Source organism: Rhamphochromis longiceps, linkage group LG19, assembly GCF_057381845.1.
Source record: "Rhamphochromis longiceps isolate RC_006_pf linkage group LG19, R_longiceps_female_GT1.1, whole genome shotgun sequence".
Taxonomy (NCBI): domain Eukaryota; kingdom Metazoa; phylum Chordata; class Actinopteri; order Cichliformes; family Cichlidae; genus Rhamphochromis; species Rhamphochromis longiceps.
In genome coordinates, this window is record NC_140575.1 from 10502191 (window position 1) to 10521156 (window position 18966).

The 18966-nt window shown below is 38.8% G+C and overlaps 3 protein-coding genes across 7 annotated transcripts; all 3 read left to right on the plus strand.

Moving 5' to 3' along the window:
* Positions 1-923: 923 nt before the first annotated feature.
* LOC146646221 (sterile alpha motif domain-containing protein 3-like) lies at positions 924-9529 on the plus strand. Of its 2 annotated transcripts, XM_085391965.1 has the most exons (10): positions 924-1025; positions 2125-2209; positions 4880-4994; positions 5329-5517; positions 5602-5689; positions 6586-6747; positions 6859-7068; positions 7536-7701; positions 8669-8748; positions 8899-9529. In XM_085391965.1, the coding sequence occupies exons 2-10, from the start codon at positions 2128-2130 to the stop codon at positions 9199-9201; spliced, it is 1395 nt and encodes a 464-aa protein (XP_085248091.1). In that variant the 5' UTR covers positions 924-1025; positions 2125-2127; the 3' UTR covers positions 9202-9529. The 2 variants fall into 2 exon arrangements, with proteins under 2 accessions (XP_085248091.1, XP_085248090.1); XM_085391964.1 differs by lacking the exons at positions 6586-6747; positions 6859-7068.
* A 2336-nt stretch (positions 9530-11865) lies between these two features.
* On the plus strand, positions 11866-14465 carry LOC146646222 (uncharacterized). Of its 4 annotated transcripts, none has more exons than XM_085391969.1 (5): positions 11866-11989; positions 12732-12773; positions 12913-13012; positions 13335-13430; positions 13910-14465. In XM_085391969.1, the coding sequence occupies exons 3-5, from the start codon at positions 12929-12931 to the stop codon at positions 14240-14242; spliced, it is 513 nt and encodes a 170-aa protein (XP_085248095.1). In that variant the 5' UTR covers positions 11866-11989; positions 12732-12773; positions 12913-12928; the 3' UTR covers positions 14243-14465. The 4 variants fall into 4 exon arrangements, with proteins under 4 accessions (XP_085248095.1, XP_085248093.1, XP_085248096.1 ...); XM_085391970.1 differs by having other exon boundaries at positions 11954-11989; positions 12738-12773; XM_085391967.1 differs by lacking the exon at positions 12732-12773 and having other exon boundaries at positions 11903-11989; positions 13910-14464.
* Positions 14466-15185: 720 nt separating this feature from the next.
* On the plus strand, positions 15186-17040 carry ankrd9 (ankyrin repeat domain 9). Its single transcript, XM_085392333.1, has one exon. The coding sequence runs from the start codon at positions 15371-15373 to the stop codon at positions 16196-16198; it is 828 nt and encodes a 275-aa protein (XP_085248459.1). The 5' UTR covers positions 15186-15370; the 3' UTR covers positions 16199-17040.
* Positions 17041-18966: the final 1926 nt, after the last annotated feature.

Sequence of the window (18966 nt, forward strand, 5' to 3'; positions counted from 1 at the left end):
GTGCCATTAGGACCCACACTCAGAAAAATTATGGTTCTTAAATGGTTCTTCAGATGTCTTCATGGTTCTTTAAAGAACCATCATACGTCAAAGAACCTTTTTATTTTGTGGATGGTTCTTCAGCTATTACAAATGGTTCTTTAAAGAACAAAAGGTTCTTCATCCTTAGCTATCTGAGTTTGTTGGTGTAAAATGGCATAAATAATATTCACTTTAATGAGGGTTTAAATTATACTGTGTGTTTTGTTTGTGTGCGGGGGGGGGGGGCAGATGGTGGGATACTGAATATTCAAATTAAAGTTAGAAACACTTGCTTAAAAATATTCTGATGGCAGGGGTGGGTGCCAAAGCCTGAAGACCCCCAGCACCCACCCTGCAAACCCACTGATCACAAATAATGTGGTAACAGAATATAGAATTTATTATTAAGCCGTTTATGAATATGGTGAATTTATAAATTAACAATCCATTCGGGGGATATTAGACAGATTCAGATACTGATCTATATCAGATCTCTCTCTCTTGCTCTCTCTCTCTCTCTCTCTCTTGCTCTCTCTCGCTCTTGCTCTCTCTCTCTCTCGCTCTCTCTCTCTCTCTCTCTCTCTCTCTCTCTCTCTCTCTATATATATATATATATATATATATATATATATATATATATATATATATATATATATATATATATATATATCATAATGATAATACTAGTTACTGTGAACTTTACAAACCACCCAGCAGTAAATAATAATTGCACATGTGATCTGAGTACTTGTTTATCACTGCGCAATTTATTATTATATGTGTCAAGCCAAATAAATGACAGGGAGAGAGAGAGACGTTAGAACACGTAGTACAACCAAAGGGGGGGGGGGGGCAACTGTAGGGATGCGCATGCGCACACAGATCGCGCGAGCCTTGAACTTTCTAACGGAAAGAAAACTTTCTCTCGGACGTTGCCAGTGGATAACAGTCTTCAGTACCTGCTGGTCTTTAAAGGATTCTGGATTCCTGGACTGTTGGAAAAGGTAAAACATTTTCATAAAACCTTTTTATTGTTTTGTTTTTGTTACTCGTCATTGTAGCTTGCTGTTAATGTTGTGCTAACAGTAATGGTTAGATACGTTAGCCTTTGACGTTAACGCAGTTTAGTATCTGGTATAAAGAACTGTTTTCCTAACAAAACCACTGTTACAATTAACCCCTGGAGGGTCTTAGAAAAATGCATACACTATCGGTCTTAGAGCCACAAATCGACCCAAGACTCTCCAGGGGTTAAGTGAAGGTGCTCCCAATTAATTTGGCCTGTAAAATATGTGGCTATATTGCGTGCTGCGTACATAAACTAATGTCAGGTAGACAGATATTAAAATTAATAATATGGTTAAAGTCACCAAAATGGCGCCTGAAGCCTGTTGTGTGAGCTCTGTGTCTGGTCTAGAAACTCAGAAATTCAGTAGCCTGTACTTTGAATTGTGGAGTAGCTGTATAAAATACAGCAATGCATAAGTGTTTTGAATAAACAGAAATGTGACACATGAGAAGTTGTCTTTGACTGTTACTGTATAACTTATTTTCAGAGTAGTTGACAAATTATGCTCCAGTCATTTGATGTTACCAAGATAATGTCCGTTTTTATTATAGTTAAATTTTTTTTTATGTACATTTCATTTATCCAACATCATATATTAGGCAAAAAAGAGGTCATTATACTAACAAGACCAGATAATCGAAAGCATAAAATAATCAATATTTATCTGAAGAAGGCTTAAAAGTTAGAATAAACAGTGGTATAGTGGTTAGCGCTGCTGCCTCACAGCTAGAAAGACTCTGTTCAATTCCCGGGGTCAACCGGGTGCCTTTTTGTGTGGAGTTTGCATGTTCTCCCTGTTTCTGTGTGGGTTTCCACCCACAATCCAAACATACATATCTGAATGACAACCCTGCCATGGACTGGCAACCTGTCCAGGGTCTACCCCGCCTAAAAAAAACAGCTGGGATAGGCTCCAGCACCCCTCCGATCCTTATGATGATAAAGCGGCTTGGAAAATGAATGAATAAAAAATAAATAAGTTTTTGATGTCACAGAATAAAACAATGTAATGGCATTTTGTTTTGTTTTAACAGATCATGGCTCAGCAGTGGACTGTTGGAGAAGTATCTCTTTGGCTTGGGGAAAATGAATTGGCAGATTATCAACAGGTCTTTGTAGGTGAGCATTTCTATGGATGTGCCATATCAGTGTCCACAGTGCTCCACAAGAAAACCAACATATGAAAAACTGCTGAAACATCAACAGATATACCATGAAAGTGAATGTGGATTCTTCATTGTCTGCAGACTAGAAGACTGTCCCAGAAAGTTTTTGTCTGTGAAATCTTTGAAAAATCACACAAGGAAGAAACATAAATGTCAGAAACAAGGATTAGAGTCTGCCCCAGACTGTGACCCTGTCATCCAGGAAACTGTTGAATTTCCCCAATCATCTGAACGAACTCTGAGTGAACTTGTAGAGAACTTTACAGAGACTGTGAGAAAACAACTGGCATTGTTTTCCTTGAATCTTCAAGAGAAAAGTATTGTAAATAGAAAAGTTCAAACATTTGTTCTTATTGAAGTAGAGTCACTTTTCAAGTATTTTATTGAAAACTATAGGGAGATATTTTCTAAATGTTTGCAGACTCTTAATTTTGATATATCAAGTTTTCATTATATTGATGACAATAGTTTGGTAGAACATTGCTTCAGTGCAGTCAGCAACACATATCAACTAGACAGATACTGTGTTGAGAAATTAAACCTGATTGAACCTGTTGAATGTATCCTGGGGATAGATCCTTTTACTGGGAAACAGGACACTTTTCAGTATATGCCACTTCTAAAAGTCTTAGAATTAATATGTAATGATCCTAACATTTTAAGACAAATTTTTAGGCCAGAATCCCGTGCTCCTGAAACCTTAACAGATTTTAGTGATGGGAAAATTTACAAAGAAAGTGATTTTTTTAACACAGACAACCCACATTTGAGAATTCAGTTGTACAGTGATGAATTTGAAGTTGCTAATCCATTAGGATCAAAGAAACGTCTACATAAAGTGTCTGCATTTTATTTTACTTTGGGAAATATTCCACCAAAAGACAGATCTGTTTTAAGACATATTCATCTGTTGATACTTGTCAAACATAGATTGGTGAAAACATATGGATTTGAGAAAATATTAGAACCATTAATTTGTGACCTACAGGTTTTGCAAGAACGTGGATTACGATTAAAATTTGAAGACAGACAGTACTGCATCAAAGGTGGTCTGGCCACAATATCTGCAGACAACCTAACCTCTCACACACTTGCAGGTTTTAGCTGCTCATTCAGTAATGGTAGAATATGCAGGTTTTGTATGTGTCATTACAAGGACCTGTCTAGGATCATTAGTGAGGGAGATTGTGTTCTTAGAACAAAGACTGTTCATGCATACCATCTGCAATGTGTTGAAGATGACCCCCACTGTAGGTCAGTGTATGGTGTAACTGGCCCATGTGCCTTCAACAAGCTGTCATATTTTGATACCACAAATGCATTCCCACCTGATGTAATGCATGATTTTCTTGAGGGGGTCATTCCTCTTGTTTTGAAGTCTGTTGTAAAAGCCTTGCACGAGGACAAAACCGTTACTATCCAAGAGGTGAATGACAGCATAAGGACTTTTAGTTTTGGACAGAATGACTGCACCTCCAAACCTGCTCTAATATCTGAGAAGGTAGCACTGGATAGAAATATCTCTGGAACTGCTGTTGAGAAATGGACATTATTTAGGACTCTGCCTTTCGTCATAGGCTCCAGGATTGAAAAGGGTAACAAGTTTTGGCAGCTTTATCTTTTGGTTCGAGAAATAGGAGAGATTATTCTTGCTCCAACCATCAGCACTGACTGGATTAGTAATCTACATGAACTGATCACTTACTTTTTGACAGATTTCATCAATCTGTTTCCTGGTGTGTTTACACCCAAGCTGCATTTTCTGCTACATTATCCTCAGCTCATCCTTGATTATGGGTCACTCCGCTCTCATTGGTGCATGAGGTTTGAAGCCAGACATCAATATTTCAAGACAGTAGCAAGAATCACCAATAACTATATTAATATTTGTCAGACTTTGGCAAAGAGGAATCAGCTTCGTCAATGCTGGGAGTGGCAGCCTGAACGGATCATCAGGAGCGATCATACACAAGCAGCAGTTAATAACTTATCACTTCAAGAACTTCCAGTGAACTTGCAGATTTGTTTGCAAAACTTGGAGACAGCCGTTACTGTGGATGAGAAACTCTGGACAAGTAAATGCATCATTTTAAACTCTGTAAAATATGCAGTTGGAGATTTCTTCATTTTGGAACTTGTGCATGCAGAGCAAATTCCACTGTTTGTGAAAATAGTCCTGATTGTGTATATCAGGGCCAACTGGTTTCTTGTTGGAAGACTTTTCACAACACTGGAGTTTATAAGACACCTTCAATCATACCACATCAGAGAGACTGATGATCTGTTGATATTCAAGCCTGGGGATGAGGTAGACTTTCATGCTTTGGACGCATACAGATGTGATGGTCAAGACTTCATTACACTGATCCACCGACCTTTTAAGGCAGTCCATACCAAAGTTAGGTAAGATACATCCTAAACCATGACTTTTTAGTTAGGAGTTGTCAACCACTGTTAAAATGATTTTAACCACTTTTTGGCTATTCCACAGGTCTGTCATCATCTATAGTCACTAATGAACTCATAGCTGTTTTTTTAGTAATGTTTTATAATATTTTTATTCTTTATCTTCGACATGCTCATTTCTGTTTTGATCGTGTCTTATTGTTTTTCTGTGCCACAGACAATGAAATCGATGGATCGACACTTCTGCAGATGACTGAAAGAATGAGTGAGCGTCTTTTTCCAAAAGTGAAAGACCAAGTGAAATTTTTGTCTGCTGTAGAGAAGCTGAAAGAGTGAGTCTTAAGTTGACTGGTTGATTCACTGAATTGTACATTCATACAATCCAGTGTTTCCCCTCCCCTAGGTTTATGGTGTTGGAGGGTGGGGGGCAAGGGGTTGACGCAAGCCCTGTTCTGTTTCTCCAGCGTTGATGTGCATCACACACCCATTTACTTTCAAATTGAAATGTCACAGCCACTCTTACTCTCTGTTATGATTCTGTTTCTGTAGTTCAGCAGCTGTTATTGTACGTTTTAAATATGCGGATATTCCTGATGCAGGACACAAGGACACGTATATTCATGTCTTGTAACAAACTCTAAACATACTTCTTACTTCTTCTTGCAGTGGAAGGCAACACAAAGAAAAGCATACTGTGTCAGCACTCCAACCTATGTTTAACTGCAAAGTGCAGTTTCCTCCAGCTGTGCTCACTGCGTTGACCAATAAAGATGCAGCACTAAAGTCACCCACCAAGAACAGACTCAAAAACATGCTTATTCAAGCACTGTTTGACCACTTGAGTAATGAGACAATGTAAGTCTATATATAATTAAGATTTGATCCATTTAAAATACAGTATGTACATCAGAATTTAAGTTCATCATTCAAAATTTGCAGGTATCCCTCTCTTGTGCAGTATGTAGACCTTCTGAGGACTGTCCTTCTGAGTTTTCCTTTTTTGAAGGAGAGTTATGGCTCTGGATATGTAAGTATTCCTGAAAAGCAAACATTGATACAATTGTCCAACAAATTGTCTTTGAATTGCCCAATTATTGGCTAATGAGTGTAACATGCTAACATTTTCATTGCTACATATTCAGAGGTTATCTGTTCCCTTGTGGCCACTACAATACAAGTATTAGTATTGTGATTTTTGAGGCAGATGTCGTGCAGTATGGTCAAACAATAAATAAAATATCAATTGCTCTTTTAAATTAATTGTTTCATTTCTCTGTGAATTCTCAAGTGAATGGTGTGAAATTCAGCATTATATTAGCTCTGTTTGCCTTTGTATCAGGATAGTGTAGTTTTTGTATTTAAAAAATTAAATTTGAAAATAGGGCAGGGATAGCTCAGTAGGTAGTGTGGTTATCCCATGATCGGAAGGTCGGGGGTTTGAATCAACTGAACGGCTACCCTGAGGTACCCTTGAGCAAGGTACCGTCCCTACACACTGCTCCCCAGGCGCCTGATTAGTGGCTGCCCACTGCTTCACTGAGTGAATGGGTTAAATGCAAAGAGAGAAATTTCCCTGTGGGGATCAATAAAGTATACATTATTATTAAAAGGTAGAGGTATTAACATATAGACTGAAAGATCATGACGAGTATGCTTGTAGGACATATTGCCATTAATACTTTATCTACCTTTTATAGTGTATTTAGCCAATCTAAAGTGCTCCAAACATTTATATCATGTGTTCGATCAACTCCTAAGAGTTAAAGAAGAGATCTGTAAATAGGAACTAATTAGGTTATGACATGATTACAGCAAACCTACCAGCTTTATGTCACTCAAAGTTTTCTGGTAAATGTCTTGCATAAAGGGAGGACCTAGTTGCACCTATTTATGAATAATTAGTTACATTTTTATCATTTGTAGGATGCTCTGCATGAGTCTCTCAGGAACAAGTTTAAAAAGGAAAGAAGACCACTAGTAGACGTAGAGGAAATTGAAAAAATGAGACAGAAATACTCAGTTCCAAATTCAGGAAGAAAAAGATCATCAGATATCCAGCCCTGTATCCTTTTGAAAAAAACCAAGGCAAGTTAAATATGCTCAATGTTTGTTTGCCATTTTAAATTGTACATAAAAGTTAAAAGTATTGTTTGTTTGTTTTTTCTCTCAATATTTGCTAAACTTTTTAATAACCAGGATATCAATCCTCTTGACGATGGGGAGGATGAAAGGAGCACCGACCAACATGTATCAGTGATTAAGCAAGAGTGCCAAAAAACTAGGCCAAATGTGGATGTCATTCAAACGCACCTCAGGAAAATACAGAAGTACAGAACACACTACATTCTTCAGCATACTACTGAAGAGGTTCTACGAGAATTCCCATGTCTCACTATCCCTGTTGTGGTGAGTGTTTTATCAAAAACTGCAGCAAAAAACAACAATAACAATAGTGCACAGCAAAAACACGAATATGTACTGATGTGCTGCACATTTATACAGACTTCTAATAATCATGTACCTACAGGACAGGCAAAGTGACTGACTCAGCAGATTTCATGAGTAATAAAAGTACACTAACAGAACACTAACAGAAATTGCCACATTGACTATGTCTTTCTCTTTGGTTTTATTTTCATGCTACAGGATAATTTTGGACTAATCTGATGCCAATGATAGTTTTTTGGGAAGAATAGTCTAAACATCCCTTTTGCACAGCAATGTGTACTTGAGAATTAAAGTAAACAAATGCAAAATTATAATTTCTTCTCTAATGATAATTGATGTGTGAAATAATGATTGTTCTGGTTTGCTATATAATGGTATATATTATGGTACAAAGCTAATATGTATATGTTTATCCTTTATTTTAGCTTCTTGAAGAGGCTTCCATGTTACTTAAAACTGATGTGGACAAAAAAGTAATCCGAGGATTCAGTAAGTTGGCAGCGAAGCTTGTGTCAATAGCCCCAAACAGCAACCTTAAAAGCCTCTGCTTAAAATCTGTTGATGAGAGCCAGACAGACACTGAAAGAAAAGGTGAGGGCACTTGGCAATAATGAGCAAAAACATTTTTAACTCCTATCTCAGATACCACTTTTTAAGGTTTCACATACAGCACATTAGTAAACACAGTGTCCCTTACAACAGCGGTCCCCAACCCCCGGGCCTCGGACTGGTACCGGTCCATGAGTCGTTTGGTACCGGGCCGCGAGAGTTGAGGCTCAGGTGTGAAATGTATAGTTTTTCAGGGTTTTTATCGGTTTTCAGCGTTATTTTGTTATCGTTTTTATCGTTTACTCGGTTTTCCTGGGTCTTTTCACGTGTGTTATGAATAAATTTTCTTTTTTTCGGTACCGGTACTAGTTTTATTTTGTTGTATTTATCCGCGACACCTTAAAGGCCAGTCCATGAAAATATTGTCAGGCATAAACCGGTCCGTGGCGCAAAAAAGGTTGGGGACCGCTGCTTTACAATATCCACAGACTGACATTTCTCCTGTCTCGTCTCTGCAATGATGTACTTTAAGATTTAACTGATATACCCTCGATGCTATATGTAGCATCGTTACATATGTAGAGTCGTTACTATACAGTTCCACCAGTTCTTTGAAGGAGAGTAGGTGTGGATTTCATCAAAAAAACGATTAATTACACCATTATTCGAATAAGTCAAGGAAATACTCTATGAAGATTTTCAGTCATTCACACAATGTTTATCCCAAAAAATGTTCAGTGGCAGCTAGACTTGCTTTGCAAGTTCTTTAGGACTCAAATTATTTAAAGCTAGCAACTTACAGAACTGAACAACATTCTGGGGGTTTTGTATAAATGCTTAACATTTACACTGAATTACACTGAAAAGTTAATTAGGTATACATTTACTGCACTAATGCTTATGTTCTGCAAGACATTCAACTCCTGATAAAGGCACTCATATGGCCTTTACACCTTTGTATTAACAAAATTGGCCAGAAAATACTTACATATTTCTCTTTATTTTTCAGGTCAGATGGTAAACACAGCTGTTCTTCTCCTGCCATCTATTTTCAAAGAAAATGCCTCTCATCTCTTCGTCATAAATAAGGTAAATTTATATATTTTTTGGTATGGTGAGAGGGGGGGGTCTTGAACAAATCCAGTATTTTACAGGAGTTTTATACTTTCATTGGGACAGCTGTTGTTTATACTTATTTAAACTATACTCCTCATTTCAAGAATTTAATTTCTGTTTCAGGATCCACACAGCCCGATACCTACAATCGTACTCAGCAGCAGTGACGGCAAGCCCTTGAGTGATTCAACTGAGGTCAATGTCCAGATGGATGGACAAAAAAGGATTCTGGACAGTGGGGAAATGGACATTTCATTGGCGATGGGTATTGTCTTCTCCCTGTACCATGTCTACAATGTTGCCTATCCAAGTGAACTAAAAAAGACATTTTGCTTTTTGGAGGCATTTGTTCTCAACTTGGGAACTCTGACTACACCTGTACCAGTAGCTGTGCAAAGAGTGGCAAATGCATTAAATATCTCATAGATTGCCAGCATAGTGCAGGTGAGAGACTGAAATTATCCCAGTGTGGACTAACAAAGGACCATGAGTCTCACATTAAACTTAACTTACATAACTTAAGGCTGCAGTTCATTGATAATTTAAATAAAAAGATTGTTCTTGAAATAGTTTTACTGAAAATGCAAACATGCTGATGAAAATGTGTTGTTTAATTGTCTGTTATGAAAGTATTGCTATTTCTAATGTAAAAATTGTTGTTTTATCTATAGTATAATATTTATATGTATTTATAGTAAAGATATTTAATTATTACTGTTTAAATGACTTATATGCTATTATTAGTAGTGGTGTTGTGCTTAGCATTAAAATGTCTTTTTCTGTAATACAAAGTGCCAATAAACCATTAATATATGTCTATGTGCTTGTATTTATTTTACCCTACTCAAATTCAATTTATGATACATTTTATTTTGAAAGATTTAAAATGGTTCTTTAAAGAACCACTCAAAAATGGTTCTTTAAAATGGTTCTTTTAAAGAACCATTTGAAGGATCTTTTTAAAAATGGTTCTTTGAAGAACCATTTCTTTCAGTGGTTCATTGAAGAACCTTTAAAGGTGCCCCAAAGAACCATTTCTTGATGGTTCTTTGGGGCACCTTTGAAGGTTCTTCAATGAACCACTGAAAGAAATGGTTCTTCAAAGAACTTTTGTTTGAAAGGTTCTTTGTGGCACCAAAAAAGGTTCTTCTATGGCATCAGTCTAAAGAACCACTTTTAATTCCAGTTGGCACCTTTATTTTTCTGAGTGCAGCTAAACATATATCAAGATGGGACTCACATAATAGCGGGGGACCTGAATCATGTAGGCTTAAATCTGCGCTCCATCAGCATGTGAAATGTGCTACATGTGGGGATAACCTGCTAGATAAAGTCTACTCCAACATTAAGCAAGGATACAAGGCCATACTAAGACCCCATCTGGGCCAGTCGGACCACGTATCCCTGTTTGTGCTGCCAGCTTACACACCCTCCGTACTACTACATTCGTATTCTCCTACTTCAAGAATTGCACAGGCACTGTCACTACTGAAAAAGGTATCCGGGTGTATGCCAGTCAAAAACCTTGAATGACAAGAGGAAGTCAGGACCCTGCTGAAGAAAAAAACCCTGCCTAAAGGTTGCGAGACATGGAACTGTACAGTGGAGCTAGGGTAAACCTGAAAAGGGGCATCAGACGGGCTAAGCTGGACTATAAAAACAAAATTCAGGATCATCTCCACAGTAATAACTCAATACAGGTGTGGAGGACAGTCCTCAACATCACCAACTACAAACACAGAACCAACGGCGTGGATGGCGATGCTACACTTATAGAGAAGTTGAACTGCTTCTACGCCTGCTTCGAACAGAAAACACCAGAAGTGGCTACTTCACATCCACCAGCCACATCTTAACTGTTGGGGAGGATGGTTTGAGGCGTGTACTAAGGACAGTAAACTCCAAGAAAAAAGCAGGACCCGACTTTAGGGTGCTAAAGGACTGTGCAGACCAGCTCACAGGGGTCTTTATTAAAATATTCAACCTGTCCTTAACACAGACCACTGTTCCATCCTGCCTGAAGTCCTCTACCATCATCCCCATTCCACAGAAAACTACCATCCAGTGCCTAAACGATTTCTGGCCAGTGGCTCTTACTCCAGTCATCTCAAAGTGTCTCGAGGAACTGGTCAGAACTCGCATTATTCAAGGGTTCCCAGCCACATTTGATCCCCACCAGTTTGCATACAGGAAGAACAGATCAACAGAGGATGCCATAGCCATAGCCCTCCATACAACCCTAACTCACTTAGAACAAAAGGACAGTTACATCAGGCTTCTTTTTATTGATTTTAGTTCAGCTTTTAACACCATCGTCCCTGCCAGGCTGGTAACCAAACTACACGACCTCGGCCTCCCTCACTCCACCCGTCTCTGGATCAAGGACTACCTCAGTGACCGCTCACAGAGAGTTAAAGTAGGCCCCCATCGGTCCTCAGCACTCAGCCTCAACACCGGCGTGTGTGCTGAGTCCCCTGCTATACACTCTATACACTCACGACTGCACCCCCACCCACCCGTGAAACACTATTTTTAAGTTGTGGACGACACAACTGTGATCGGGCTCATCACGGGGGAGATGAGTCTGCATACAGGGACAAAGTGGAAAATCTGTGATCATGGTGCAGCCGGAACAACCTGGTCCTCAACATGACAAAAACCAAAGAAATAATAGCTGACTTCAGGAGCAAATCTGACCCTCAGCCCTTAAACATTAACGGGGACTGTGTGGAGAGGGTCTCTGAAAACAAAGACCACATGTATGATAAATCAGGAATTTTAAAGTGTTTGATTTAAAACTTAATGTTTTCATTTTAAATTTGAAAATCTAATCAGCATATTCCTCTGATCAATAATCAATCAATAATTATCTGTGTGATCACAGATAATAACCACACTGTAAACCCCAACAGTCCACCTGACTTATAAAGTTTGTGGATACAACAATTAAAATGCGTCACAAAGTTGAAACAACTTAAAACTTTTCTGTTCTCTTAACGATTCAAACAGTTATAATTGTACATGGCTTAGAAGTTAAGAGTAAATACTGCTTTTTTAATTATGATTTTTGAGTAAATGTTTTTCTTTTCGAGCTCCGCATTTGTACGTCATGACGTCATGACGTTTTCTCTCTAACCTGAACGACGTTGACAGAAAATTCTGTTCAATATGGCTGCCCTTCTCGAGCGACCGGAGAGCACATTTGGAGAAACTTGTAAGTAAAACGGAACCTTCGTTATGTTTATTTTTTCCGTAAAAAAGCAAGTATATTAATATGTTGCAGCCATTAACTTGTTTTTGAATGCGCCGTTGTGTTAAACAGCACAGACCCAGGTAGTGAATTGTTGTTCGCTGTTGTTCGCGCTCTTTTTCAAACCGATGATATCGTCAGTTTTACAGTTTTAACCGATTAAAACACAGTTTTAATAAGAATTGCACATAAAGAAAGTGTCTTAGTGATATTTTAACGACCCATTGCCAACGCAAGAAAGTTGGCGTTTTTACAACAGCAGCCTCATTGTTCGGCCGGGTTTTTTTCTTCTTCTCATTAGCATCATTCAAAAGTGACTTAGCTAGCAGTGGCAACTTCTATCTTAAGCAGCAGCCTGTAAAAGAAGTAGTTTGTAAGTAGAAGTTCTGTGTAATATTACAAGTATCTCACTGATGTATTATGTACTATTGCATAACAATGTGTCTTTGCAAAGATTTATCCCGCAGTTTGGCTTGGTTTTTTAAAATAACTGCAGTGTAAATTCATATGTATTCTGTGCTTTTTTTTTTTTCTTTTTTTTTTTTCCAACTTAACAGAATTTATACATGGTGAGACAATGTTGATTATATGGTAAAAACTTAAAACTAAAAGAGGGTTACTGTTTACCATGACTAAATGGAATGGTGGCCTGTGACTTTGTAACATCTGAAATTCTTACCTATGTTTTGGACTGTTGGATGATCAGCCATAGAATTCAAGACTGCACTCAAAGTAAACAGCAGTAATTGTAAGGTTTTTTTTTTTTTTTACCATGCTAAGTGTTTATTTTGTCATGAAATGTACAGTGTACTTTTGAAATTTTTGAAAGCTGTAATGATGGCTGAGTATATAATTATCACTGACCAGTTCTACGCTGAACTTGACAGACACACACCACGACTTATGGCTCTATACAGACAGAAGGCTGCACGGACTGGCAAGATATCAGAGGCTCTGCGAACCATCCTGAATCATTATGATCTTCAGGTGAATATTGATAATGATAAAATTAACACAAATTAAAAGTTTCACTGATAAAAACTCAATTTTTCCTTGCTTTGAACATTTGTGTTTTATACAGATTACAGCTCTGATCTGGTATGTTACTTTAAAATACTGTGTAGGATTTTTGTCAAATGAGTAAGATACAGACTCTTTGTCATAAGAGACAGAAAGGTTGTGTCTTAAAAGAAATGTCTCCAAAATTATGTAGAGTCACATGTCATGCAGTTTCATAAACATGTATTCTCCCCAAAAGAATGACACCTGAAAACTTTGTGTTCAATGAACTTTTCTTTTCCCTTTTTAGGAGGCGCCTGATATCAACGTGAAACGCACTGCAGTGCTTCGTGCCCTTCCTGTATACCTGCGGGAGGAGGACCCAGAATTCTTTAAGACATGTAATGTAAGTGTATTTTTGCATCACTTAAATTCTGCCAGTGAGATAAAACACCATGGATTTTTTTAAATACAATTTAATACCCTAGCAGCTACCAAATTGTACAAGCAAAATACCCTCTCTTTAGAAAACCCTCACACACACACACAGGGTCAGGAGCAGGGCACAGGCGTATCACAGCACTTCGGCTATGCTGCAGGTGGCCCCAAAAACAAGGCTGAAGTCAAGATTTAGTTTCTTTTTGAGATAAAGTCATAAAATAAAAAATGACTTCTTTTTTTTTTTTTTTTTTTAGAAAAATAACAAACATACTAATTATGTAATGCAAGAAGCTAACGCGTTAATGTACATTTTTCAAAAAAGTAGAGTACCCTAACCCGTTACAAAGTAACCCACTACACTGCTGAATTTTTTGCTAGATTACAGGTCTTGCTTGTCACATTCTCTCAAACCAACCTTACTTATTGATACTGTGTCTATTCCAGGCGGACACATTGGATGAGTCGACCCTCATTGACACTCCAGTTGCCCTTCTCACAGTGGTTACCGACGGCGCTTCCCAGACCAGTCCAGTCCATTTTACTTCCTCAAGCATGGCCATTGTGGTGGAAGGCGACTTGGTGATGCGTGATATTCCCAGATTTGCAGATGCATTTGCCTTATTGTTTGGCTTGATCTATGCTCTGCATTTAGACTACCCCAGGAAGCTCGTTCACACATTTACCTTTGTCCAAAAAATCTTCATGGGGCTTGTTGACGGCAAACCTCTGAAACCCTGCCTACATGCTCTTAAAAATGATTTGTTGCTGAAAGAGTAGTTCTGGAAGGAATATAAGGCAATGTTTGTTAGGACATGCACTCTGTTACTGAGCACTTTGTTTTAAGCACTTTATTTAAAGCACTTTAAGTTTACTACAGACTTTGGGTGGATTTAACTCCATCAGTTTACCTAACTTTGCTCTGGTTATTTGGAAGATGATCATCTTTATTTGTACCCATTTTATAAAATTGTTTTTCATTTCTTTTTCAAACAAAAGTGATTAGTATTTGACTTTGTATTTTGAGAAAGATGCAATTAGGACTGATGTTGTCCTTTGTGATTTTATAAAAAGATACATGTTCTACATTGAATTTATAATGCTCACTTTATGGTGCCAATGTCCATGTTAGTGGTTTTATAAAAACACTAAGTGATGTTTTTACATTTCCATAAAAAATGTTAAATAAACAAAATGTAAAGTAAATGAATTTCTCTAATTTTTTTTACTAGTCTACACTCAAACATTTAATAATAAATTTCTTTTAATTAATAATCATATAATTTGCGTTTAGTTTGTAATATAATTGCATTGTGTTGGATCAAAATAGTAAACTACAAAAAACACAAAAATATTAAAATTAAAGTATATAGTTTTTAAGTAAAGCTCAATAAAATAAAAATATAATTTAAAATTTTTTAAGTTAACAATAAATACAAATTTTGAGTACCCCATACTTAGAAAAGATGAGTTTGTGTACTTAAAACTTTTGAGGTAATCAGTTTCCACAAATGTTTTAAGTTCAGTCAACTGATTTGGGTTTACAGTGCATTGATGTCTGCTCAGTTCAACATTTCTGTTCCTGTTTACTTTCGTCAGCAGTTTGAAGGCCACAATGTTCACTATGCAAGGAACTCCCCCCCGCCTCCTCCACCTCAACCCCTCAGTGGAAAATCAACACCCACAGGCAGCTGACAAGGGGGTGGGGGAGGAGTAGAAAAGTGAGGAGTTGCTTAGAATGAAGGTTTGAATGAGACTGCTGGATTGGCTCTTAGCGTCGGCTTATTCAGACTCTCAAAGGTCCTCAGGTAGACACAGTCCTCCTCAGGACTCTTCATAGCACCTCACCTGTCATCAAACCTCCTCATTCATCCTCAGACCTTCTCAGACCTCATCAGGTGTGCAGTGATGCCGTGGCTGCTGTCCTCTCAGCTTGACTACGTGTCTTCGTCTCCATCTGAGCGGCAATGTGAGCGGACGGCGTTCTCCTTCTATTGCTCTGTGCGGGAGCGACTTCCTGTCTGGCTGCTGGAAGACATGCGCTGCATGGAGGTCTTCTGCTGGGACGACGGCCACCCTCGAGCCTTCCTGCCATCAGAGGCGCTGCTTTACGCCCTCATACATGACCACCAGGACTATGCACAATACCTGCTCAACAGGTACTCTGTGAGCGCGCTCAGAGCGCCACGGTGCAGTTACTGCTGCTGTCGCGGCAGTGGGGCACCACACCTGAATATTGCGGTTCGCTATGACCGCTTGGTGATCCTCGGTATGATGATGGCAGCTCTGAAGAACTGTGGTGAGCAAACCAAGCGACAGGACTACCTGGACAGCTGCGGCGGCTGCTCGCACGTTGCAGATGCAGGAAAGAGTGCTGTGCAGCTAGCGGTGGAACTGTCGCACGCCGATTGTTTGCTGCTGCTGCTGGTCGAGGGTGCACGGCCCGACGGCCTCGATGCCGCTCTGCAGAGACTTGTTTCTTGTGACGTGTCAAAACGACACCACGCGCAGCGCTGTCTGGACTACCTGCTGCTCTTTCTGCCCAAACCACCATTGCTGCAGCGGCTGCAGGACGAACCGCAGCGCTGGCAAAGCCTGTTGGGAAACAAAGTGTTCAGCTGGCTCCAAGGTGTGGCGCCGCCTCCCCTGCTGCTGCAGGCATTGCGTTCTTTGGTGCAGTTTGGTGCAGACCGAATCAGCTTGCTGCCCGACTTCCTGCAGCTGCACAGCTGGTAGTGAGATCATATTAGCATGGAAATCCTCTTGTAACTGGACAGTGTGCCATTGACGTAAAGGCATGATGTAAATAGACTGAAAGCATCAGGCTTTAGGTCCCAGAGTATGGTGGAGCTGCCCTGAGATAAGGTTTAACTGCCAATCAGTTTCATTAGCTGCTTAGACAGGACACTGCTGGATCTCGAGAACACATGACAGGAAACATCACACCTAATAAAACCTGAATAAACTGTAAATAAATTGTAAATAAACTGTAATAAAGTGTGATGGCGATAAAAGCCGAACCTTCCTGGCTGTGTTTGTGATCCTGATGATGGTTTAATTAATTTTAGATCAATAGTGCAGACTCTGGTGTATCTTTGTGAATCTAAATAATCAAGTTATTTTTTTATGTGCAGCAAAGCCCAAAGTTTTAAAATGGTCCTCCATAATCCAATAGGATGAAATCCTGAAATCTGGTTGAGACAGACAAAAAAGGATTATATGATCGAACAAGATCAGATAATCCAGTCTGGGTGTTTAGCTGAATCACACTGATTTGTGTTGTTCAAATTATTTTAGGATAAGATAAGATAAGTGTAAGGCGGAGGCAGATCTCCCGCCATGGCAGGGAAATTTGTGCATTACCTCAGTTTAGGTGCAGATGGCAGAAGAAAAATACAAAAAACAAATAAAATACAAACAAATAAAAAATAATTAAGATAATATACTATATACAATGGTGGCATACACAGTATGTGATTATGGATAAAGGGTTGTGGAAATATGCAAGACATAAATGTAACTATTCTAAGTAATAGATAAGTATTTTAGATAAGTATTTTACTTTATTTAATATGTGTATGTATATTTAGTGTGCACACACTAAATATACATACACATATACCTGCACACGTCCATACATATAAAAAGTGCAATATGCATGAAGTTTGACCGTGGATGTCCAGTGACGTCGTGACTGAGGAGTTATAGACGCTAACTGCTGTTGGGAAAGAATGACCTGCGACAGCGCTCCTTCCACTTTGATGAGATCAGGATTACTTACATCCATCCAGCAGGCTAAAACGACACTTGGGTGTGGATGAAATAATGAATTAATTGCTAATGAAATATTTCATAAAATACTTGTGTAAAATCTGATCATGGTTAAGGATCTTTTATTTAGTGTGAATTTTTTCCAGTTCTGTTTTGGAGAAAAAGCCCAGTTTGAATTGGCCTCCGTCTGATCAGCAGGACCCAGTGTGTCAGCTTCTTCTCAGGTTAGATTCACTGTGGCAGTGATGTGGCAAAACTCTAATTTTAACCTGCATCTGTTTGAACTCTGACCTCAGATCTGACTCGCTTCAGCTCCAGCTGCTCTGTCCCTCTTGTCCTCCTTCCCCCCTTTTTATTGACTTATTTCAAACAAATAGGCTGTTTTGTTCTTGACCTCAGTGAATAAAACATTTGATGACATGAGTTAGGGTTGGATATAAAATCTGATAATATCAGATATAATCTGATCAAACATTTATCCTAAACAACCTGAGGTGAGATAGTTGACCCGTTTCCCCTCAGAAAACTCAGAAGTCCTGTGGACTCACCTGCACCTCACTCCTTTTATTCTTCTTTCCCTTTTAAATAACTTTCTCGTGTCCTCAGGTTTTATTGAAGTGTCAGTCAATCAACGACTGTGCTCAGGTGTGATGAAGATCTTTTTGCTTTTAACTCCGTATGAGTATTGATCATCTGCAGCATCTGACTTCAGTACTTGAAGTTTCTGATTGTAGTCTACTGACCAATCAGGAGTAAAGGAGCAGTGGATCCAGAATATGGAGGAGGGTTGTGACGAATCACAGAGACTCTCAGACATCATGTGACACTGTCAAATAATTAAAACCTTCCTTCTATTTCACATCACCTGACACACACACGCCATATCTTTTATTACTCATAAAACATTTATCGCTCATTTGTCATGGCTGACTTCTCATCAGAAGGTTGGCGCTTTGATCCCTGGCTGCTCCGACCTGCATACCTGAGCAAGACACTGAATCCCAAGTTGCACCTGATAGGTATGCATGCAATGTCTAAATGAGGCGTGTTGTGCAGTTCCATGTACCATGTTGGCAGATCCAGAAGTATGTGGACGCATTCATTTTTATAGTATAGACCAGGGGTAGGCAACCTGTCTGATGATGAGTGCCATCTAAAATTTCCTCAGATGTCAGTGTGCCATATGATTGCATTAGCAATAAATTTAATAACGCTCTATATTAACAGTTACACACTATATAGAACCACTTTATAGAATTATATTTGTTCACAGATGTTTGCAGCTATCAGCGAATAGTTATCAGCTATTTTGAAACAGAAAAAAGACTTTTTATCCATAACAAGAACTCCATAACTGTACAACAGAAAATATTTTTCTTATTCTTATTCTTCTTATCAGTGTTGTGAGGAGACCATAAATAGTTATGGTCTCCTCACAACACTGATAAGAAAAATAAACTAAGCCAATATGGCATGTTTGTTAATACAGAGACACACATGTTAATGTGATCTCTGGTCTCCCACTCAGAGACACAGGTCTCCCAGTGTCCAGCATTCAGACGGCTACCTGAGGACTCATGTGAGGGAAAATCTGCTCACACAGATATGTAGAGCCAAATACTGTCAATAAGGCCTCTGCAATGTTCTGAAGACAGTTAAACTTGTCAGGTAGTGATGTCCAGCAGGTGAACATGCAAGCTCCATGAACACGCACAGCTGTGGATTCCTGCTGC

Excerpts from the sequence above, each read along its gene's own strand:
- LOC146646221 (XM_085391965.1), top strand. The coding sequence starts at position 2,128 with ATGGCTCAGCAGTGGACTGTTGGAGAAGTATCTCTTTGGCTTGGGGAA. Across the intron at positions 4,995-5,328 it reads GCTGTAGAGAAGCTGAAAGA|TGGAAGGCAACACAAAGAAA; the intron begins GTGAGTCTTAAG and ends TTCTTCTTGCAG. Across the intron at positions 5,518-5,601 it reads CACTTGAGTAATGAGACAAT|GTATCCCTCTCTTGTGCAGT; the intron begins GTAAGTCTATAT and ends CAAAATTTGCAG.
- LOC146646222 (XM_085391966.1), top strand. The coding sequence starts at position 12,824 with ATGTACAGTGTACTTTTGAAATTTTTGAAAGCTGTAATGATGGCTGAG. Across the intron at positions 13,013-13,334 it reads TGAATCATTATGATCTTCAG|GAGGCGCCTGATATCAACGT; the intron begins GTGAATATTGAT and ends TTCCCTTTTTAG. Across the intron at positions 13,431-13,909 it reads AATTCTTTAAGACATGTAAT|GCGGACACATTGGATGAGTC; the intron begins GTAAGTGTATTT and ends TGTCTATTCCAG.
- ankrd9 (XM_085392333.1), top strand. The coding sequence starts at position 15,371 with ATGCCGTGGCTGCTGTCCTCTCAGCTTGACTACGTGTCTTCGTCTCCA.